Raw genomic sequence first — 24,114 nt, forward strand, 5'->3', positions numbered from 1 at the left:
TGCGGCGCAGGTGTTTTAAGATAAGGTCCTCTAGCGCTTATAAGATAGGATATTATTTCTAGACCGTACTTATAAGAGCGTACGCCGCGCCGTTAAGTCTAGCGCTTAACGCCTCGATCTAAAGCTAAAGCTAAAGGTATAAGTAGCTAACTATTATATTAACCTATAGGGGCACCTACGTTAGCGGGGGAGACTATAGGTACTAGGCGCGCCGTATACTATAGAAGCTAGGGAGAAGGATAGACCGCCGGAGCTAAATAAATAGAACGAGCTCTAAGGGAAGCTAGTCTAGCTCGTCTATAACTCTAGTATCGTAGGCTACCTAGGTAAGTAAGGTATAGTAGTAGGCCTTATAAGGGATTTCTACTAGCCCTTCTTATAGTACTATATTCGCCGCTTCCTCCGTAACTACGATATCTATAGCTATACTAAGATTTAGAGGGTATAGCTTAAGGGGCTACTTAAGTAGCTTTTAGTACCCGACTAGTTCTATATATATATATAGATAGACTTTATAACGGACCTCCTACTTATAGAAGGCGGTAACTACTATATATAGGTAATTAAGGACCGACTTAGTAAGTCTATAGTATTAAAGCTAATACTATTTATAGATATAGAGTCCTACGTAAAGCGCTTCTTATAGTACTAGGCCCGCTTATATAGCTAGCTAGCCTTTATTATAAGTAATAAGGGATCGAATTAAACTAGCCGCTTTTAATAGTACCTATACTAGCTACTTTAGATTATATAGCTACTTAGTACGGTATATTACTTATAGACTAACGGAGGGCCTAAGAGGGTTAACTAGGAGGCGTAGGCTTACCTATAGGCTATCGTAGCCTATAACTAAGTAGACTAAGACTATTAGCTCCCCGCGGCCTAACTTACGTTAAATAGTAAACTATATACCTCTATTAAGATAGCCCTTTTCTTTATAACGTATAGCTTCGAACTACCCTTACTAGTTCCCTTTACTATAGATATAGTAGCGGAGTAGTATAGTAATTTATTATTAAAGGGCCGCGCCTCTATATTTATATAAAAGCTATAGGAGACTATAGATTATTATTAATCCGCGATAGCCGCCGTAGTATAAGATTAAGAGCGGCACGCTAATAAGACTAGGGCCCTAGTAAATAGGTTTATAGTAAGAGATAAGGTATAGCTAGACCTCTATAACTATAGGTCGGTATAGCTAAAGAAGAAGCTTAACTAGCTATACGCGAAGTTTATAGTATAAAGGGTTATTAGCCTATAAGTTATAGAGCTTAATAGTCTCTTAATAGGGGTCTATAATAAGATTAATATAGACCTCCTTTATAAAGCCTCCTTTAACCCGCTACTTAGATAAGAAGTAGCGGACGCTTAACCGCCTATAATCGAGGTAAAGGGAGAGGACGAGTTTAAGGTTAAAGAGATATAGGCCGCGCGCTAGAAAAAGGTTAGTAGGGGGAAACGCTAAGAGGTCCTCGTTAAGTAGCGCGGGTATCTTAACCTTATATAAGAACCTATATATAAGTTTACGGGAACTATAGCCCTCGATAAGTTTAAGGCCTTATTTAGAATAATAGATAAAAACGATAAACTAGCGGACTACTAATAGTAGCTTAGGCTAAGACTATAAAGTAGGTATAGTAAAAGGGGCAGTTATAGTAATATAGATAATATAAGCGTAATAGTATAGGTAGAGATAAAAATAGCGTTTATTATAAGGTAGAGCCCTTAGACTACTTAGGCTTATTCTTTATTATTATTATTATTATTATCCTTATTATCGTCGTTCTTATTAGCCTCCTCCTTCTTATTAGCGGCGGCGGCGGTCTCTAAGGCGCTAAGGCGGCCCTCTAAGCCTATAAGCTAGTCGGCGGCGGCGGCTCTAAGGGTAAAGGGGCGGCGGCTAGCGGCGGCGGTAGGGGCAGCGGCGGTAGTAGAGGCGGGCATAGCTAAGGGGACCGCTAATAGGGCGACGGAGGTAGTATCCCTAGCGCCGGGTATATTAAAGGCGGAAATAAGGGAGCGGAGGAGTAGGACTTACTTAAGTATAAGGCCCTATCGCTTAAGGGCGCGGAGGTTATAGTAGGCGGCGGCGGCGGCGGTAAGGCGCTTCTTAGTAGCCCCTTACGCCTACCTATATAAGCCGGCCTTCTAAGCTAACGCCGTAGCGAGTATGATAGGAGGCGCCGCCTTATAAGCGCGGCCGGCTCGCGCGTACTAGTAGTAGCTACCGCCGCGGCGGCGCCCGGCTTAGTTAGAGTAGTCGAGCTCCTATAACGTATAACGTATATAGGGGGCCGAGTAAGCGGCGCCGGCCTATACTTAGCGCTTATACTATAGGAGGTTAGCGGATAATATCTATTACGCTTACTTAACTACGGACTTATAGGGGTAGCGGAGATAGAGGCGGGGGCTAAGGGGCTAGGCGTTATAGGTAGCGGCGGGGACGGCGTCGTTACCTTAAGGGGCGACGTAAGAGCGAATAGCGTAGTAGAGGCGGCGGCGGCGGCGGTAGGAGCGGTGGTAGCGGCGCGGGTAGGAGCGGCGGTAGCGGCGGAGTCGTCGTTAGCCGCGGCTAGCATAGCATCGACGAACGACTCTATATACTCCGAAAAGGAGGAGGTAAGAGAAGGAGAGGCGGATATATCTATCGCGGAAGTTAGTACGACGGAATATAGCCTCCCGCTTTATAGGGCGCGGAACTTACTAGTTAGAGTTATTATTATTATTAAGGCTATTATTACTACTACCGCTACTACTATAAGTATATATTAATAGAGCGGCCTATATAGCTAGGAACGGACTAACGCCTTAGGTAGAGCGGAACTTACCTATTAATGCTATTACTACGGTTAAAGAAGGGAGAGAAGGAAGGGAAGGGGGAAGGGGGGGATACCGCCTTATATACCCCTTAGTAGAAGAGGCTGCCTAAGGTAAAGGGAACGGGTAACCTAAGGCTTACGTAGGTCTAGACTAGTAGCTAGCTACTTAAGGGCGTATATAATAGGTTATACCCTTATTTAAACGGCTAGCTAGCTAATAAGTATAGAGCTAGGTCCCGGCTACTTAGGCTAACGGGCGCGAGGATAATAGGGCTAGTAGGGCCGGCCCTATTAACGGGAAAGGGTAAGGAAGAGCCCGCGGTATAGGCCTAATTATATAGGAGCTATTAATAGGGTAGCGCTACGCCGCGCTTAAGGGAGGGTATTATATAAGAGTCTTTAACTATTATAAGTAATAGGCTTAGGCCGCGGCCTAAGCCGCGTAGTTACGTATAGAGGGCTAGATCCTATAAGTATAAGGGCGGGCTAGCCGCGTATAGAAGAGCTCTATATAGCTTATTAATATTATCTTATAGACGGCACCTATATATACGCTTCTGCCTACTCCGTAATAATAGCTAAGGAAAGACTAAGAGACGAATTTCTAAACGAACCCTTTTACGGCCGGACTAGCTATATAAGGAAAATTAGGTTAACTAGACCGATGTCTTTAAGGACTAAGAAAGCTTTATTAGGGTAATGTTTTTTATAGACGCTTTTTTAGGGATAGTTTTCCCTTATTTCTTATAGACCTACCTAAGTAAGTATAACTAGTCTACCTTCTAAGACTTTATTAACTAGATAAAATCCTACTTTAGCTATAAGGTAAAGAAGATATAGTTTAACGGAGAGCTATTTATAAAGGATATCTTAAATTAGCTTTAAAAAAGGGGTATTTTACCCCTCTTATTAGCACCGAATACCTAGGCTTAGAATAAAAGGGTAGAAAGATTAAGGGGTGCTATAATAGAAAGGGCCTATATAATAAGACTTACTATAAGGCTTCCTTATAACCTTTAAAGGGAAGTCGTTAAGACCGCTTATTACTTTTAGAACCGGACCCTTAGGGACCCTAAGGACCCTAGGGAACTAAACTAAGGAATAGACTAGAAATCCCCCCTTAAGCTCTTTATAAAGAAGAGGGCTTTACTTACCTACCTTTATACCTATAGATATAAGGTATACGCTATAACTACCGATATATAGCTAAAAAGGAAGAAGAAAAGAAAGCTTAATCCTAGGGCCTTTATTAGTTACCTCGTTAGCTATAATTCTATAAATATCTTCTAGATTTAGATTCCTCTTTTATAGAAAGTTCTTTCGACTAAGGATATAATTTTCGACGAATCTAGCTTCTTCGATAGAAAGATAGATTAATAGCCCTTCTTACTCTCTTAATATTAGCTAATTTAAAAGATCTAAATCCCCCCTTTTTAATAGTCTTAAGAAGAGGTCCTAGATAAGGAAATAGAGGAAGAAACCGACGTCGAAGTAGTTAAGGATAACGCTAACTTTAAAGAAGAAAAAGAGGAAGCTATTAGATTAAATAATCTAAACGAAGAAGGAGACTATAGGAAAGTAGTAGAGCTAGAATACGCCTACCTTCTTATACCTCCTCTTATAGAATAAGAAGAAGATCTAAAAGTAGCTTTTTTAGTTAGTCTTCCTATCTCGACCCCTAAAAGGGTAGGAAAGGCACCTCTCTTAAAGGATTACCTAGCTGCCTTTTTATCCTTACTTTAAGAAGTAAAGGAAGGTATAGGACCCGATACGGTTACGAAAGAAGACTAACCTCTCCCTTATTTCGATCGTTTTTCTAACTTCTATCTAACGCCTATAGAAGACGGTTCCTATAGAGTATTTATAGTAGGCCGGCTTTTTAAGCCTTTATTAGTAAGGAAGGTATATAAAAGAGACCTCCCGGACCTACTAGCGAACTAAAAGTAGCTAGAAAAACACCCTTTTAGAGACTAGTTTTTCTAGGCCTAGAAAGACTACCTAGACTTATATAAAGAGATAGGGTCTTTCGAAGACGTCTTAAAAGAAAAGGTAAGAGGAAAATAGGTCCTTAGCTATAAGTAGGTCTTTATCTATAAGACTAATAAATATAGCTTCCTTTAAAAGTATAAGGCTCGGCTAGTTATCTATAGGAATTAATAGGAAAAAGGGGATCTACTTACTAAGGTAACTACCTTAATAAGGATATCTTTTCGGACTCTTATAGCTATAGTAGTAGAATTTAACTTTAAGCTCGATTAAATAGATATAGTTAACGCCTTTATTAACTACCCCCTTAAGGAAGAAGAAGTTATTTATATATAACTTCCTCTTAGTTTCTAATAACTAGGAAAGGTTCTATAGCTTAGGAAAGCTTTATACGGACTATAAAGATTACCCTTTCTTTAGTAATAGTATTTAACTAGTTCTCTTAAAGCCCTAGGCTTTAAGAAAGTCCCTTAGGAACTATATATAATATAAAAGGGTAAAGTTACGGTCTTCTTCTACGTTAATAATATTATCTAGGCCTACCTAAAAGAGAAAGAAGTAACTACTAAAGAGGCTATATAAGGCCTATAATAAAGGTATAAGATAACTAGGCTAAGGGAGCTAAAGTGGTTCCTAGGGATATAAATCCTTTAGAATAAATCCTAACGGACTATTTAGCTTACTTAGGACCCCTATATCGATAAGGTCGCTTATAAATTCCTCCTTAATTCCCTCGATAAGAAGCTTCCTTCTATACTTATATTAGACGAAGAGCTTTTACCTAATCCGTCCTTTTAAGCTAGGGAGTAAGAGAAACACCGATATTAATAAAAGGTAGGCTCCTTGCTTTTTTTAGCTATTTCTACTAGACCGGATATCTCTTTTACGGTCTCCCGGCTAGCTAAGTATAACTAGAATCCTAGCCCTAGGTACTAAGAAGTAGTAGGCTAAGCTATCCTTTATCTCTATTTAATAAGATTATATAGTCTACGCTTAGGAGGGTAAGGAAGGAAGAAATTAGCTACTAAAATCTTCTTTTATTTAAGCGATTTATCCTTTATAGATAATTCCTTAGATAGAAAGAGCTTATAGGGGTATATTATATCCCTTTTTAGAGGAACTATTACTTAAAGAGCTTTAAAGTAAGCTACTATTACGACTTTAAGTATAGAGGTAGAGCTACTAGCTCTTTTAAAAGCGTTAAAAGAAGCGATTTTTATTAGCCGGCTACTAATATCTCTACGACTATAAATTCCGACCCTATTAACTATAGAATATAATAATATATAGACTAATCCCTTAGTACGAGGGACCTAGGAAGCTAAAAAATAGGTTTTTAGGAAGGAGCTAAAAGGGGGTATAAAAAGGAGGGTAAGGGTAAGAGGGGAAGTAGAAGTAGCGATAGCTTCCTATAAAGGTAGCGAAAAATAAGACGGATATACCGGTAATAGCTAGAAAGGAGGGGAAAACCTTATAAAAAGCTTAGTAGTTAAGAGGATATTAGTAGCTTCTTTAAGTAGGATCTTCTTTATTAATTAAGATGCTAGACGGGTATAAAAAGGGGCGTATAATTAAGGCAATATAATAATTACTCCCCTACTATAATTGCTGCCCCTATAAGAATTAAATATCTCTGCCCTACTTATCCGACCCCTTACTTTTAATTTTACCTTTATATATTTTATATATACGTCTTATATCTCTCTTTACGAGAAAAGTAGTAATATAATACCTACTTAAGCGCTAAACGACCCTATAGAAAAAGTAGTATATAATAAACTTATAGGCTTTATCCTAAGCGTATAGTTTAGTAAGGTATAGGTAGTAGTTAAACGGCTCTTTAAGGTAAAGAGCTACGCTAGTAGCGCGTTATTAGCGGTGCTCTATATAGACGAGAGCTTTAAGACAATAATCTAAGAAATAATTAAAAAGTTAGTTAAGGAAGAACTCTACTTAAGTATCGCTTTAAGCTTAGGGGGCCTAAAGTAAACCTAGGCTATAGTTATAGCTAAGACTAAAGGACTAACTTAATATAAAGCTATAGTAAAATAGGTCTTACCGCGCTATAAACGTAAGATTATTATAGTCCCTATTAAGGCACCGCTTAAAATCCTAAGCCGCGAACTAAAGGATATAGTAAAGGCGGTAAATACGGCCTTAAAAGCTATAAGCGCTATAGCGGTAAGGCGCCTTTAAAGCGGAGATATCGCGGTTATATTTAATACCTTAGCGAGAGCCTACTAAAAGGACTAAGGCTAGGTTAAGGCTATATTTAGACTAAAGGCTACGATCGCCCGCTATATATATATAGTAGTCGCTAAGAATATCCTTTTAAGGGTAGCGATAGTAGATAGGGAGCGATTACTTTATAAGATTATAGAGGCGAATAAAGTTAAGGTCCTTTAAGCCTAGGCGCTACGCCCTTAATCTAAGATATTAACGGTAATAACTATACTTATTAAGGTCGGTAGCTTAAAAGAGGCTAATAAGCTCTACGACCTAAGCTTAGTTTTTAAAGTATAAATCTTTTAATATAAACCCTATAATAAGTCGGTCTAACTATAAAGGTACTATAATTACTATAGGTATAGCTATATTCCTAAGCGGTATATATCGATATAACTCTATAGCTAATATAGGAGTATAGTATATAATAAAGGTAAGGATAAATATAAGGCTAAGAAGAGCGAAATCCCTTATAACTATATCTTATACTAAGGGGACTACTTATTATAAACTTAAACTTACCTTATAGCGAATAAAGCCTAGGAAAAGGTAAGGGAAAACTACCTACGATAACTTTAATAGTTCGCGAATACCTAGACTTATACTAAGTAATAGGTATTACCTACTATTAAAGCCTAGGGCGTTCTTAATTCGACCGCGGTCTAAAAGCGGGGACTAGGTAGATCGCGCTAAGATAAGAGGTCGAGCTTAAGATAAGAGGTCGAGCTTAAGATACCCCCCGGCTAGTAAGGCTAGGAAGGCTAAACTAAGTATAAACGATATTCGTAAGTATAATAGATAAAGAAGCGCTAAGAGATAAAGCGCCTCCCTCCTTATATAAATAACCCCTTTTACCCTAACCCTACCTATATATAACTAAAAGTATTATTCTAGAATATATAAAAGAGATATAAGCTAGCTTAGCTAGCGCTTTACTACTACGCTAGCTTTAACTTAATAGTACTATAAGAAGTAAAAGTATACTAAGAGGCAGGGCCCCGCTCCTTAGAGCGGCGCCCTATAGCCTAGTTTATAAGGAGGGGAGGTATACGCTATATATATATAAAAGGCTTAGGCTAGGGACTTAGTCGCCCCGGTCTAGACTAAACTAAAGCGAGGTAATTTTCGGGGATAGTACTAGACTATAAACGGTCTACTTACTACTAAGGGCCGCAAGGGCTAGAGCGTTATAGGACCTAAGCGCGATCGAACTAAAGTACCCTATAGTAATAGTAAGGGACTTTAATATCTATTACCTACTCTAGGACGGATATAATAAAACCTTAGATAGTATAATATAACTTATATAGGAGGCGATAAGACTATAACTTAAACTTACTACCTTAAGAGGGGAGTATATAAGATTTTTCTATAGCTAAAGGGATAGTACTATCGACCTAGCTTTAGTAATACTAAAGACTAGGATATAGTATACTAGGCCTAACCTAAACCTAACTAGGTTAGACTATATCCCTTAGACTATTATACTATAGGTCGATACTTAGGCCTAGGCGCCTAAACCGGCTTTAAGGTAGAAAGAAGTAAAAGCTAAGCTAGTTAAAGCTAAGACTATATCCTAGCTAGGACTATACTAGCTAGCGCTCTAGATACTAGAAGATATCGACTAGGACCTAGACTATATCTTTACTACTTTAGTATAGATCGCGATAGCTATAGTTCCGCGCTAACTATAGCTATTTTAACCTTATTATAGGTAATTTAAATACTAATTTAAGCTCCTTTATATATATATAATCCTTTAACGCTTTTAAGCTAGTTTAATACTTAAGAAGTATAATATTCTATTATAATAATAGCTTAAGAAGCTATTAGTAAAAAAAAACCCTTTTTATATAATTTTAATACTAATTATAACTATTAAGACCCTAAGGAGCTATTACTATAAATCTATAATCTTAATATTATTACCGTTATACGCGGCTAGCCTTATAATAATAAGCTACCTATACTAAGCTCCCTTATAGCGAGGGCATTATAGACGGAATTATAGCCGGTACTATAGGTATAGCCGCCTATTACGGCTATACGGGCGTTATAGCTTCCTAATTTAAGTTAGGCTAGCTTAAGGCGGCTTAACGCGAGCGTTCGAAGGCGCCGGGGGCGGGACGAGATCGATAAACTTAGCTATAGCCCGCGCTCTCTCACAGCGTTACAATAAGGATCGTCAGCTCGAGGAAATACAAGGGGAAGGGGATCAAGAGGAGGACGCGGCAGGAGGGGCGCGCCGCTCGCTTCGTCAGGGCAGCCGGCTTCGTCAGGCGTGGGAGGGATCGTTGAGTGGGCGCCGCCGCCGCCGCCCACACAGCCGTAAGGGCCAAGGAGGAGCCGGATCAATTAACGGGCCGATTATTGCAACTTCGAGTTCAAGGCCCGGAAATGCGTTATTTAATCGAATTAAGAGGCATGCGTTATATGGCCTTTATTGCCTCTGTGTGTGTGTGCGGGCGGGCGCAGGCGCGGGTGCGGGCATGTGGGCGGTACGGGTACTTACCAGGCGCGCGCGGTAGAAATAGGCGGGGCGGGCTGGCGTTGGCACGTAGCTTAAAAATAGGGCGAATGTACGGATAGCAATACGTATATATATAATTAGCAATACTCATTATTAATACGTAACCTTTACTTCCCTATGTGGGCTCTCGAGTCTCGAGGGAGTGTGCGGGGACTATGCGCAGTGCCTTGACCAGCCGCAGTGGCCCACTTTTCGGTAGGCGCAGGAGTCAAAGGCCTTGACTCAAGACGTCATCTATTCGTGTTGCAGTGCATCATTCGTTTTTATCATGATTGTTCCTTTTAAACACCTGGCTTGTGACGACTGCGGGGAAGCTCCCAACTTCTCGCAATACCATGGCCATGACGATGCCAGCCCTGCGACTCCACAGACAGGCCTGATGTCTCTTGCATCTTCGCTCTCTTCCGCGGCCCATCATCGCTAATTCGCTATACACGAATATCTCGAGTTTCCCTGCATCTGTCGTCGTTGACCTCCTCAAGGCCCTCCCCACCCCCGGAAAAGGGGCCCGGAGCTCAACATTCTCGAGTCTGGACACCCCACGGCCTGTACGGAGTAAGCGGCGACATCATAGACTCGCGCCTTTGAAATTTGGACCCTGGTCAGAGAGGAGCACTCTTAGGGAAAACCACCTACTCCACTGCAAGATCTGCATACTTGCCTCTCAGGCTCTCACGCGCCATGACCGTCAAGACCATTGCTCGCCACGGGGACTGGCCGTCTCCCATTGGTGTGGACGACATTGCCTCCAAGACGCGCGCGTTGGCGGCCCCGCGCGTTACTGTAAGCCCTCGTGTCTTGCCCCCCTTTGCATCACATCGTATTCCTTTCGTCGCCTCGCCGCTTATCTTAGTCGTGGCGACTGCCATCGCTAACTCCCTCCGTAAGCCTCATTCTGGCCGGGCCTTCTTCCGGGAAACGACCGAGGATGGGAGGAGCACCATCGTCGAAGTTACCGCCGACGGCGGCATCGTAGAAGTCCTGCCAGCCCCTTACAGCGTCTCTAACCGGGTATACGAGTACGGTGCATCGCTCTACAACGTCCTGCCCGACGATGCCATCGTCTTCTCCCACCAAGACGACGCCGTCTACGTACTCGATCCGGACGCCCGCAGCGTCACCTTCCTCACCAAGGGTTTCGAGCAGCGGTATGCCAGCTTCAGCGCCAGCCCTGTTCCGTCCTCGTCCTGGGTGCTTGCCATCCAGGAAGACCATGCATACGGCGACACACCTGAGGAGGTGCGCAACAGCATTGTGGCCATTAACACAGACACAGGCGAGGTCAAGACCGTTGTGTCCGGAGCCGACTTTTACTTTGTGCCGCGCTTCAGCCCCGACGGCGCCAGTCTCAGCTGGCTCGAGTGGAATCGCCCGGACATGATGTTTGACGCCGCCAAGCTGTACCGCGCCCACTGGGCTCTTTCTGATGATGGTTCTATCTGCAACGTGAGGTGCATTTCCGGCGCTGGTCGTGAGGGCGTGGCCGAGCCGCACTGGGGCCCTGACGGTTCCCTCTTCTTCGCCCGAGAGGACGGACCCTACCGTCAGCTTGTCAGGGTCGCTGCTGGGAGCGACACTCCGGTCCCCATCAAGCTATTGGGTCTGGAAAAAGCAGAGATTGGAGTGATTGGTCTGTCTGAGGGAAGGTAGACATCAAACACGCCCCCTTTACCTCCGTCGTACAGCTAATTTCGCTGTAGTCAGACCATTCTGCCCTTGTCTGAAGACTGGCTCGTGGTATCGGCAGTTCTAAACGGTATCAGCCGGCTCATTGCCGTGGACCTCGAAACCAATGAATGGCGCCAGCTAGCCGACGCCCAAGTCCTCAGTCATATTAGCGGCGATGCAATGGCCCGGCTCGACAACTCGTCATTCCTTGTCATCGGCAGCGGGACGACGTCGCCCCATGCTGTCCATCGATTCCACCTCACCCGGCCCGAACGCAACCGGGTGATCCGCGAAGCCACAGACCTAAAACTGCCCAAGCCCCTCCTGTCAGAGCCCGAGCCGGTCCACATCCGGTCCAAGGAGTCGCCGACGCGTGACATCTTCGGCTTCCTGTGGATGCCACGGAATCCCGACTTTTCGGCTCCCCAGGGCGAGCTCCCACCGCTCATCGTCGTCGCTCACGGCGGACCAACCGGGCGCGCTGGCTCCGGCCTTAACCTACGGACTCAGTACTTTACCTCTCGCGGATACGCCGTGGTCGAGCTCAACTACTCAGGCTCAACGGGGTACGGCCGGGACTATAGAAACGCCCTCTTCGGGCGCTGGGGCATTCTCGACGCCGACGACGCCGCCGAGTGCGCCGCCCGCTTTGTCGCCGCGGGCCGCGTTCGGGCCGGCGCGGTAGGCATCACCGGCATCAGCGCCGGCGGATACAACACGCTGCAGGTTCTTGTCCGGCACTCGGACGAGTTCGCGGCGGGCTTTTGTGTCTCGGGCGTCGGCGACCTCGAGCGTTTTGACGCCACAACGCACAAGCTCGAGGCCGACTACACGCCGGCGCTGGTGCTGCCCCGGGGGGGCACCGACGACGAGGGCAGGGTGCGCATCTATCACGAGCGCAGCGCCCTCCACCATGTCGATGATATCACGTCCCCGCTGGTCCTGCTGCACGGTCAAGCCGACACGGTGGTGCCGGTGGAGCAGGCCACGCTGGTGGGAGAGGCCCTCAAAGATCGGCGGGCTGATGTCAAGCTCATCGTCGTCGAGGGCGAGGGCCACATGATGGATAAGCCAGAGAGTACGAGGATCTGGCTCGAGGAGGAAGAGAAGTTATGGAGGAGGACGTTGCTGTGAGAAGAGGTGTCGGGCCCTCGTAACAGTGAAGCATCACTGTTAGACGGGTAGACCACCCCCTCCGAACCCCTACCTGTATGATCGGTTCCGAGATCAATAATTCAATACATATTTCCTCCGCTCTCCACTCTCTGGTTCCTCGTACTTATACTCCTCACAACTGTGGAGCCCGAGGCGCCCGAGACTCCGTGGCACCTTGGGACCGCGTTGAGACGGTAAGGGAGTAGCATCGGCGGAGGAGCCCGCTTTCGCCGGCCAGCTTGGTTATTCAGAACGGGCGTTACCAAAACAACCGGCCCAATCCCGACATCAAGATAGTCGAGCCAGGCTGTCAGTGCACCACCCGCGCCAAGAGGACGGATCAACAATAGCCTGGAGTGGTCTTGATGCTACCGCAGGAGTTGATTTTGGAATCTTCCACTGCTGACGAAGGGCCTGAAGTCCAAGTAAACTATCATAACCGATATCGGCCTGTTCAAGGAGTCAACCTGGTAGACTGGTAGCTGGTACCTGCCTTCGTTCTCCTAGGCAAGAAATGCAGCCAGCCTCGGCACGTCGGAGTGCAGCACTGCAGCTGTATATTCAGTCCGTGAAGCAGTCTCGCCGGCGAAAGAGCCACATTCCGCACCCAAGAGAACTTCCTCTTCGCGGTAGATGCTCGAGAATATATAGCGAGCAACAAGTAAGAGAGGAAGGAAGGTGGAATGATTCCAAATCATTTTACAGATAAATCCGGCCCAGTCTTGGCGTCTGGGGCAGTGGGGACCCCCCGGGTTGACCCATTTCTAAGGTTATAGCGTCTACAGATCAAGCTTAGTCCGGCCGTGGCAGAGGCAGATAAAGCCTATAAGAGCCATTTTGTATACTTTGTATAAGCGTTTATGGGCGGGCACGGGTAGCTACAATGGCTAGGGCAGGACTGAGCTAATCTATACGAAGGTTGATTCCATAAGTGTAGACTGCGCCGCCTCCCCTTCCACCGTAAATGTCATGACTGAGGTCTATAAACCTCATTTCCCCGTATTATGCCATTTATCTGAGCCCACGAGAGATATCTATCCATATAAATACTGCCTCAATGTCCTACTAGATAGAATAGAACATACATCACTGATTTCACCCATGTGTGGCCCCCTTACCTCCCTTCCACTGCGTTCCCAAGGCCCTGCTTGAGACTTACTATTTCTCCCTCGCAAATCGAATCCTAGTAAGGTAGGGGCCGACACGAGTAACATATAAATCCATTGAGACAAGTCTGTGAAACAGACGAATGCGGAGGCCAACGACTATCTGCAATAGTTCGCGTCGCTGCAATCGCCGGGTGCTGCGCCCTACACCTGGTACGTAATATATAGTTGCCACCGCCGATAGCACTGAGAACACCAAAAAAATCCTCTTCAGACATCGAGGAATTGGTATTCAATCTATCAGCCCTGATGCTGTCGTTTCTCCTCGTTTGGAGCGTATGCGCGGTCGTCTCCTGCGCGCATGGGACCGAAATAGAGACGCGGTCACTGGAAGAGATATACCGATTTGCGCGAGAAGAGACAGGCACTTTGAATGTGTATTTTGGAGGAAGCTGTATGATCAACCCGTCTCACTGCTCTTATTATACGCTGACACCCAAAAAGCCCAGGCAGCTGCAAATCCCTTGATTCATGCGTTTCGCCAAAGGTTTCCTGATGTTGCAATAAACATTACTGCTGAGCTGTCCAAGTATGCCGACTCTCGCATTGATAGAAGCTATATTGATGGAAAACCTTTCATTGATGTCGCGCTGCTACAAACGGTCCACGACTTTCCTAGATGGAACAACCAAGGCCGCCTGTTGCATTATAAGCCGTTGGACTTTGATGATATAAACCTGGCAATCAAGGACATTGATGGAGCATTCTTTCCTGTTGGCTACAGTGAGCTCGACTCTGTTCCCGACTTGTCGGTAGAAGGCACCCTAACTTTTTAAACTACCAGATCAGTTCGGCCCTTTCTACTATGATGAGGACAGGCTACAGAATAATCCAGTACCAACATCTTATGCCGACGTACTCAAGCCTTGTTGGAAAGGCAAAATGGTTCTTACATACCCCAACGACGATGACGGTGTGCTATATCTCTTTAAATTGATTATCCAGAGATATGGGCTTGAGTGGCTGGATGCGCTGCTAATGCAGGACATCAAATGGGTGAGAGGGGCCACCGAAGCAACAGCCACCATCATCAGGGACCATAATTCTACAACCGGAACGAGAATTCTCACATTTTCTGGGCTGGGGGGCTTTACACCATCTACCTCTTTCCTCAAAGTCCAACAGCCTCGAGCACCGGACCAGTTTATGACGTGGGCTCAACAGGCCGCTATATTCAAGTCAACGACTCGGCCGGAGAGCGCAAAACTATTTGCCTCGTTTCTATTGAGCGATGAGTGGCAGGGATCTATTGCAGAGCGTGGAGCACCGACCGTGCGAACGAGTCTGACATCCGAAAATAACGTTTTCGCCGCTAACAATACTTCCCCAAATGGATACATTACTTTCATGGGCAACCGAGAAGACGTTGAATGGTGGAGGATGCAAATGGAGACGGCTATTGGTCTCGCGGTAGGACCCAACCCAGTCCACGGATGAAGAGCGACGGGCATTGAAGTAGATATAATGTGGCCTTGCAGGAAAAGCAATGCCGATTTTGAAGAATCCTGACCCTCTCGGTGATAAGTAAGTAATACTTGTACTACGAGCGCGAGCAGGGCGTTGGGCACAAGTAAGCAGTCATACCATTGATGTATCCACGCCTTGTGGCTGGTAGAGCGGTAGACCCTTCATGGGTGTAATTATAAGCCGCCTGAGATGGAACAGAAATCGCCGAATTTGCTCTTGAAGCTGAAGTCCGCAACGCCCGTTGGCAGTTGAGGCGTCCCGCTCCTATGGGCATGGATGATGATAATGAGCACATTTCCGTCAAATTGCACATGCACCTGATAACCGGGAAAGAAATGGGGTGTGTTTGAACATAAACGCTGTTGCGAGAAGAGGGCAAACTACAACTGACAAGAGCTCAAACCGTAAAGCCATGGAAGTCGGCTCTGCATTCCATGTTTTCGAGGTAAGACAACGCATTTGACCACAAGTACTGGCAGCCAAGGATTGGACACCGGGTATGTAGGCGGCGATGAAAACAGCCACGATCAGCGGACTGATTGTCTGATTAGTTGGACCTTGGTATCCCTAACTCGGCGGTATGGAGGCTTCGATGTGTACAGGACTAATTGGCAAAGAGTCAAAGAAGGTGCCTCGCCATCAATCTTTGCCCCAAGTCCGGCCAACTGTACATGGCCGCTGATATGAGGCCAAAACGAAGCCGATTTGGTCAGTGGAAGCGTATGTTGTCAAATACAAACTCGACTTATCCACACGTAGCAGAGGACTTTTGATAATATCAATAACAATGCAGGCTGGGAGAATTCCTGCCATTGGCATCCAAGCCGTTACGCGTTGAATAGTCAACGACTCATAGCACCAATGAATCCGTCTCAAGACTTGCTTAAACTCCCTGTCATGCCTACTCTGAAGCGGACTCCTGGGTTGGGGCATGCATGATGCCCATTAGTCCATCGCACACATGCTCTTTTTGACTTCTCTATACGAACAACTGTTCTGCAGCCAGACCTTGACCCCGAAATGATGAGCTACAGGTTAGGTGGGTATGACTACGTATAGAATCACAACATACGCTATCATGTACGGGTGCCATGTGAAGAACTATCAGATAGGACAGACAAGAAAATCAGCTATTATAATCCGCACCAATGGAGGCATCTGTTTGAGCGTTCCACTTTTGCCTCATCAAGCGGTTTTTCTAGTTTGAGAAGACCACTCGGGTTCGGCTTTTTCCTCAGAGAAACTAGGACTGCCCTCCAGCGCTCTGTGTTTCTCTTTAGCATCGTCCTCGGAAGAGTGGTCTATTCCGAACTAGCCTGCCGTCCCTGTGCGACATTAACGAGACTCAGACAGGTCAATGATGGTCCATGGGGCTTATTGACCACACTGATGGAGTATAACGCCGCTCCGTATTGAGAAGCTCTTAACCCTGTTTGAAACGCCAATCTATCTTGGCAGGTTCCAGGATATTTCATCGAAGCTGGCTAAAGACCTCCAGTGGTCGAGGCAAATTTTCCATCGGCCGACTGCTCCACTTACATACACGCGGCCCTACCGTTTCAAACATCCCGCGGCAGCGCATAGCAATGTATTTTATCTCATCTGTTTGGGAAGATTTTCAAGGCAAGTCGGCTACTACCGAAGTGGCTGAGACACATCCATCTTGTGGAATTTGATAAGGCGTAAAGCGCATGCAGATCTTGGACTGATGACGCTGCCGTCCGGAATTAGACAAGGAGTTGGTCTGAAATAGCTTGCCAGGGCTCTGAGACGCAGTAACGCGAACATCGAGCACGGAATTGTAGACCAAGATAGGTCCAAATCGATCTGTATTCTAGTCTCCTGCGTAGTGGGAGGTGATCAGCTTGCGTCGAAGCGTGGGCTTAATTATACTGGACTCGACTGGACTGGGCTTTGAGGACGGACTTGGTTCTATCCAAACTGGTGCACAACCCGAGGCAAGTACCACTAGAGCCGAATCAAACTCAGCGGCAAAGGTTTCATTGAATGGTTTGACAACGAAGTTGCCAGGGGATATTCTGGTGTGGAAGTCGGTTATTTCCATTCCCAAGGCCAGGGAAACGGGTCTTCTTATGGAGGCGTCATGTCACCCTTTTAATTAAACGCAGCCGCTATGCCGTTGAGTCGTGAATGGCATTTATACAAGGATGTCTGGCCAGCAGCATCTTGGATCTCACTTCGCCCTTGTTTACAAACCTGCTCAGGGACGCAGAGTGGACTGTTCCAAGTTTGCTGAGATATCATCTCAAAAGACCCCACGCCATCGGCTGCACATGCTCTCGATATAGCGTTGATTCCCTCGGTCGCAGAGACCCTCGCCGAGTCATGCGCGTCGTCTGAACTCAATTGCTAAGTTTATGATATATTGGATATAATGATTAATGACTTGACTCTCGTGTCAAAGGATTTTCGCCGAGTACTTGTCGACGCTGCTTTTGTATTTACTGCGCCTTCCGGAGACTCCATTACTTTGAGCTCACGATTCCTCAAGCCGGGCTGAGCCCATCTCTCGCTATCCTTACGCCAGTCATGGCAGTGCTCTGGACAACCTCCCTGACAAGCAGGGTCTCTGCTTCATCTGCAAGGGGGTGCGGGCATCGTCCACTCGCGTGCGCTGGCCTGCGTGGTGGCTCCGAGGGCCAGGCTGCTCGCAATGACCTCTCACACATGTATTACTCTTCCGTTATGGCTGTCATCTGCGTCTTGCTTGGAGTCCTTGGACCTTGTCTGCAGTTTGTTGATGGCGTGGTGCTTTCCGCTGGTTTTCTACGCCATTTTGCTTCTTGCTCAACTCGTTTGGTTTACGGGTTCTCTCCCTCTGTTCGCTTGCGGCCCCCTCTTGTCTCTCGAAACTAGGTCTCGATGCCAACATTTCCTTACACATACTTCCAAGTATTCCCAACATTACTCTTTGTGGAGCATAGTCTTCTTGGCCTTTGTCCTGTCACCCTTCTCCTTTCTTCTTTTGCTCCCCCGCTCCCGTCACTGATGGTTCCGAGAGAATACAGTAGATATTGAACGCGTCATCTACTGGCTTATAACTGCTGCGGTATGCGATTGCCGGCATCCTCTGACACGGTTCTTGATTTGAAACGAGTTCCTGGCTCTTGATGTTCATTTCAATGTTGCCATAGCCATATATGCTAGGAGTTTGGAAACTTTGACACCGGCCGCCTGATGGCTCGAATACTGTCAAAATGTTACATCCCTCAATTGACTGTTCCCTGAAAAGCCTCGGCTGCTTACTCCCGTCTGCCACCGCCTCCACCTCCGTCAGATCGCCCGCCGGCCGAACGCCGAAGACTGCGGGGCCGGCGATGGACCCGGAAGCCCACCCTCTCGGCCGTCCTCATTCGCCCGTCTCACAAAGGCCCCCCCTAAAGCAGCGTATTGCCCAGATTTGGATATCTGCACTCCGCAAAAAGACCCCCTCTGAAACTGCTGTATCGATAAAAAAGGCCCTATAGTACCAGGGAGAGACCCCAAGCTGCTCCATATGCAGTGTAATCATATTGGCCGAAGGCGCGACGGTCCCACTGGGCCATCCTGTCGCGAGGCAAATTTTGAACTTCAGTTTGTCTCGACCATTCTGCTCAACTGGCCATGCTTATCAGCAGCTTCTCATCGTCCTCATTGCGCGCATTTACTTGTGTCTGAGCAGAGAAACGGATACAAGCCATGGCCGCCGTGCAAGTCATGGCTCCCGCCCTCCCGTCCCGGCAGAGGCGATCAGCCGCGGTCATCGTCGTCGGCGCCGGCCTGAGCGGCTTGCAGGCGGCGCACCATATCCAGAGCTCTGGTTCTTCGTGTCTGCTTCTCGAAGCCACGGATTGCGTGGGCGGCCGCTTTGCTCAAGGACCCGGTCGCCATGGCTTCGATGGAGCGAGGCATGTGCGGATGGCGGAGCTGGCGCGCCGGCTCGGCCTCGGGGTTGAGTCGCCACAGGCCCGGCAGGGCGAGGAGGATACGGCCCAGGGCCTCGGCGCGTGCGGAGCAGACGGCATCCCCGAGGTAAGTTTCACATGTTGTGGCTCTCTTCTCCTGACCCGTTCCCATCATCGGCAGCTCGCATCGTCGACGGACAAGATAACATGTGCTGACGAAATCTCAGGGGTTCACCGCCGACGACCGCCGAGCCCTTATCCGAGTCCGAACCAACGTCGAGGCGCTCTGCCAGCGCGTCGACGTGAACCGGCCGGCGGAGCTGATGCCCAACTACGGCACCATGACGGTGCGCGAGCTGGTCGCGTCCCAGGGCGGCACGGCGGCGGTGCAACATCTCGCCAACTCGTGGACGCTCACTCTCTTCGGCCTTGGCTGCCACCGCGTCAGCGCACTCTACTTCCTCGTCCACTGCAAGTGCGGTGGCGGCCTGCTCCAGACTCTGTCCGACCTCGCCGGCGGCAGCCAGAACCTGCGCGTGTCAGGAGGCGTTTCCAGGCTGTGCGAGGAGCTCGTCGCTCGTTTGCAGCCGGGGTCCGTCCTTCTGTCCCAACACGTCGACAGAATTGATCAGACGCCCGGCAACAGATGCGTGCTCACCACGCGCTCCGGCGAGGTATTCCAATGCGCCAAGGTCATCCTCGCCGGAGCAGCCTCGCAATGCCGAACCATCGACTTTGCCCCCGACCTGGGCGCGGACAAGCAATGGCTCCGGGACCCTGCGCACGCCGGCTTCTCCCGCAGCATGATCCTCCTCTTCGACCAGCCCTGGTGGCGCGAGCGTGGGTTCTCTGGCCGCGCGCAAGCTCTGGACGGCCCCATGTGCATGGTCCTCGACAGCTCATCCGACGACGCCGATACGCTCTCCGCCCTGACGTGTCTCGTGGCCGGTGAGTCCGGACAAGAGCTGTGGCTCAAGCCGGAAGACGACAGGAGGCAAGACGTGCTTCGCAACCTCGAAGCCATTTTTGGCGAAAAAGTTCCCTTCCCCGCCGGAGTCATGGAACTGGGTCCGGAGACGGACACATTGGCCTGCCTGGCTGTGCCTGCGGCTCACCTGCGCGATTTGGAGCGGGACCACTGGCGGCCAGAGGGAAGCATCTTCTTCGCAGGCTCCGCTGCTAGCTTTGTGTCGAGGGGACATCCGGAAGGGGCTCTGGCTGCGGGCAGCAGGGCGTCCGAGGAGGTTGTGTGCGCATTGCAGCCGACACTGGGCGCGGGCCCAGTTCCGAGGCTATGAGGACAGTGGCGGATGCTGGGACTCGGGGGTTTGTACGGATACGAGCCAAGGCGCGAAGTCGAGGCCGAGCAAGCATGGCCAACATCAAGACTCGCATCGCACCATTTGATTTCGTGTTAGAATTCAAGCCGTATGCCGCAGTGCTACATGCTACGTACAAGAGATGGATGACAAGCTCGTCCGCCTTCCCCCGAATCTCATCAGGGCCGCTTGATCTCGTCCTTCTCGGCGTCCTTGATCTTATCCAGAAACTGACGGCCAGCGTCTTCGTCGCCAGCAAACAAATGGTCCACGACCAGCCTCTGCGGCGTCTCGCCCATCCACTGAAACAGGGAAAAGTCGCGGAAGCGGTCCGCGCGAAAGATCTCGAGCATCTCAAGGGGCTCATCGCCAATGTTCTCGACAAAGTGGCCCATGTTCTTGGGCACGATGCCGACGTCGCCGGGCATGTAGTCAAAGGTCCGGGCGTTGCCCTCGGCGGCGAAGACGGTGATGCGGGCCCGGCCGCGGATGAAAAAGGACCACTCGTCGGCGTTGGGGTGCCAGTGCATCTCGCGCAGGGCGCCCGGCTCGATGATGGCGTGGGCGGCCGCCACCGTCTTGGAGATGGGGAAGTTTGTCGTGTCGGCGATGCGCACCTGGCCGCCGCTCGCGTGCTTGGGCTCCTGGTCGAGCATGCGGTGCGTGAACTGGTACTCCGACTTTTTGACGTGCTTGCCCCGAGGCCGCTCCTCCTCGATGGAGCCGGGGCGGGAGCCCTGGAAGATGTACTTTTCGCCGGCGGGGAGATGCTTGAAGATGCTGGGAGGGAGGTGAAAGTTTTCGCCAATGACCGACTTGGGAGTATGGGCTGTAAGTCCAGGGTCAGCCAGCTCATTCCATCTCTCGTAGGTTTCAGACCAAGACGGCACTTCGTCTCCCGAATATCATGTGGAGGAGAATTATCCGTTCTCCCTCTCCAGCGTTCCAGACAACCTCGGATCATGGGCAAACGCAACAAGCTCGACTCACCCAGCCAGTCGGACAGGATAAAGGTCGACTCCTCGGAGAAGCGGCCGTCGTCAAAGATGAGGAGGAATTCGGTGCCGTTCTCGCCCAGCCCCTGCAGGGAGTGAGGGACGCCGCTTGGAAAGTACCACAGGTCGCCCTTTTTGAGGTCGTCGATGAAGCTGCCGCCGTCGTAATCGATGGCGGTAACGCGGACCTCGCCGTCGAGGACGTAGGCCCACTCGGCCTCCTTGTGCCAGTGCAGCTCGCGGATGACGCCCGAGTCGAGGCGCATGTTGACGCCGGCCAGTTCGACGCTGGTGGGGAGCTCGCGAACCGTCGTCTGCCGGGTCCAGCCGCCTTCCTGTAGGGGGCTGCATCAGTATGCGAGATTGAAGGGGCGCGAGACGATTTGTTTCGCAGCATCTTTCTTTCGGGATCAATGCCGTACCTCAATGCGGACGTGCGAGTCGGTAAAGCTCCAGCGCATGTTGGAAAGGGAGCCGTGGTCGGTGCTGGGCGGCCGCACCATGTCCGGGCTCTGGCGGGAGCGGTCGCGATTGTAGGGGCCCAGGACGGAGGCCCCCTTGCCGTTGCGCCAGGGCCGAGGATCGAGGTCCTCGCGGATGGGATCTATCTTGCCGTCGTAAGGGTCGCGATGGCCCGGCGTGTAGGGCGTGCCGCCGTCCTTGGGCTCGGGGCTGGTGAGCAGCTGTTGCGGGCGAGGCGGCCGGGCCGAGGACAGGCTGACTCCGGCGAGGAGCAGCAGCCATTGGGCGCCGATGGACTTCATTGCCGAGAGAGATCAGTTCGCGCGGGTAAGCGTAGGAGGGGAGCTCGGCAGAGCTAGGCGGCGCGACGGCAGGCCGATTCCGTCCAAGCTCGGGGGGGCGAGGGGAGGTTTTATCGCGGAACCAGGAGAATCGGAGGTGATGGAGGAGGTGGAAGGAATGGGAGACGAGGACGAGAAAAGAGGTGGAGTGGAGGCGGATGAAGCGGCGGGCTTTTTGTTACGCGGACCGTCCCAGGATGGCTCGAGATGATGCCGTGTTACAAGCTATTTACAGTACGCGCAGCATGGGGTGATGCGAGTGCCTTGTCCTCGAGGTTTACTGTTCCCGCTCTTCAAGATCCATCTCATTTCCTGCACGCCTTATTTCACGAACTGGTCAATTAATTAATACTTTCGCGGCTCAATCTCTCGGCTGTCTTCAACGCTCGCTCCGTTTTCGGCGGCACCTCGTCTGCAATAGGCAGGTACGGAGAATCCCGGCAGCCATCCCTGGCAAGTTGACATCCACTGCCCGGTCGCCCGGCCCAGTCTCGCGATTCTTTCCGTCCTGCAGGCAAAAAAAAAGAAAGAAAGCCTCGACAAAAATCACTCTCGACGCCGAATCGGCTGGTCCCTGCAGTCGCCTCTCCCGTGCACCCTCGGAGCCTGCCCGTGTACCTGGTCCGAGGCTCGGTCCATCCTCCCGGTGGCTGCAGGCAAACGGACAGCTTGTGTGCAAATGCCGCAATAGCCTCACCTCTGCATCTTCTGGCGCTCGGGAGACGCTTAACGCCATGACCAGCAACTCGCTCAACGGTTCCCGTGCCCGGGACGACGCCCTGCGCCAGCCTCTGCTCGGCCGCGGCAAGCCTCCGTCGTCTCTGGCGGCCCGATGCCGTCGACGCATGACGGCCGACGTCTCGTGCTCCTGGGCCGACCTCGTCCTGCTCCTCTGCTACGTCGTCACCGGCCTGCTGGATAGCGCCTCGACGCAGGTCTGGGGCGCCTTTGTCTCCATGCAAACTGGTTCGTTCCCCTTCGTCGACAATGCAGTCCAGCGTCGACTGACTCCCGCTCGCAGGAAACACCGTCTACGTCGGCCTCGGCCTCGCCTCCCTCGTCTTCCCGCCCACAACTCCCCGTCTCTACCGCTCCGGCGTCTCCCTGCTCTCCTTCTGCGTCGGCTCCTTTCTCTTCGCCCGCTTCCACCGCTTCTTCTCCCCCAAGCGTCGCTGGGTCCTCTGCGCCTCCTTCGCCGCCCAGACGGCCCTGACCGTCGCCGCCGCCCTCATCGTCGCCGTCGCACCCCCCGCCCGCGAGGATTCCGTCGACTGGACCGTCCTGCTGCCCCTCGCCCTCGTCGCCTTCCAGAGCTGCGCCCAGGCCGTCACCAGCAGGGCCCTGCGTTACAACGCCCTGACCAGCGTCGTCCTCACCAGCATCTACTGCGACCTCTTCTCCGACCAGCAACTCTTTGCCCTCGCCAACGTCGAGCGCAACCGCCGCGCCGCCGCGCCCTTGTTGCTTCTTGCCGGGGCCGTCGCCGGCGGTCTCCTGTCGCACAGCTCCCTGGGCATCGGCGGCGCTCTGTGGCTTGCCGCTGCCCTCAAGTTCTGCATGGTCGTCGCCTGGTTCTTCTGGCCCGCCGAGCCGGAAGAGGACCTCGTCGACGATGAGGCGCGGTAGCCGAGGGGACGCGGTCGAGCACGCCCTGTTGAGCGGGCTCGGGTAAGTATATCGTCAGGCCTCAATTCAGGGCCACTGGCGCCGGAAGGAGCCATACCAATGGCCCTCGACCCCGCGAGTAAAATAGAGTAGACTACATATCTTCCTTGGAAAGTGAAACAGAATACGTAGAATTCAGAGATGCAGATAGACATTGATAAGACAGGATCACCAAGACATGTACAAGCAGGGCCACAGAGTGAATGGCATGCCTGTCCTTCAAGTTGGTGACATGAACCTTCACAACTCTAATCCATACGATTGACCCCCGTGCATGTAATTGCCTCATCCCTGCGTATCGTACTGCTGCAACAGGCTCCATCCGTCCCGTACATACGTAGTTCTTTTTGTATTCAACAGACGTAAGAAGAACAGAGAAAAGCCGGCCAGGGGAGCGGGTGAAGATGCCG

At 49.8% G+C, this 24,114-nt stretch overlaps 4 protein-coding genes across 4 annotated transcripts; 3 read left to right on the plus strand and 1 right to left on the minus strand.

The window, feature by feature from the left end:
* Window positions 1-10,242: 10,242 nt before the first annotated feature.
* HRG_06392 (prolyl oligopeptidase family domain-containing protein) lies at window positions 10,243-12,363 on the plus strand (the record flags this gene model as incomplete). The annotated part of the gene is made up of 3 exons (XM_044864863.1): window positions 10,243-10,344; window positions 10,450-11,207; window positions 11,262-12,363. 3 exons carry the CDS (start codon window positions 10,243-10,245, stop codon window positions 12,361-12,363), a joined length of 1,962 nt encoding a protein of 653 aa, XP_044719803.1.
* A 6,353-nt stretch (window positions 12,364-18,716) lies between these two features.
* On the plus strand, window positions 18,717-20,220 carry HRG_06393 (flavin containing amine oxidoreductase domain-containing protein; the record flags this gene model as incomplete). Its single annotated transcript, XM_044864864.1, has 2 exons — window positions 18,717-19,049; window positions 19,150-20,220. The coding sequence occupies 2 exons, from the start codon at window positions 18,717-18,719 to the stop codon at window positions 20,218-20,220; spliced, it is 1,404 nt and encodes a 467-aa protein (XP_044719804.1).
* Window positions 20,221-20,420: 200 nt separating this feature from the next.
* HRG_06394 (cupin domain-containing protein) lies at window positions 20,421-22,000 on the minus strand (the record flags this gene model as incomplete). Its single annotated transcript, XM_044864865.1, has 3 exons — window positions 20,421-21,070; window positions 21,232-21,571; window positions 21,659-22,000. 3 exons carry the CDS (start codon window positions 21,998-22,000, stop codon window positions 20,421-20,423), a joined length of 1,332 nt encoding a protein of 443 aa, XP_044719805.1.
* A 773-nt stretch (window positions 22,001-22,773) lies between these two features.
* Window positions 22,774-23,665, plus strand: HRG_06395 (uncharacterized protein; the record flags this gene model as incomplete). The annotated part of the gene is made up of 2 exons (XM_044864866.1): window positions 22,774-23,005; window positions 23,061-23,665. 2 exons carry the CDS (start codon window positions 22,774-22,776, stop codon window positions 23,663-23,665), a joined length of 837 nt encoding a protein of 278 aa, XP_044719806.1.
* Window positions 23,666-24,114: the final 449 nt, after the last annotated feature.

The sequence above is a fragment of the Hirsutella rhossiliensis genome (assembly GCF_020360975.1).
Source record: "Hirsutella rhossiliensis strain HR02 chromosome Unknown scaffold00006, whole genome shotgun sequence".
NCBI classification, from domain to species: Eukaryota; Fungi; Ascomycota; class Sordariomycetes; order Hypocreales; family Ophiocordycipitaceae; genus Hirsutella; species Hirsutella rhossiliensis.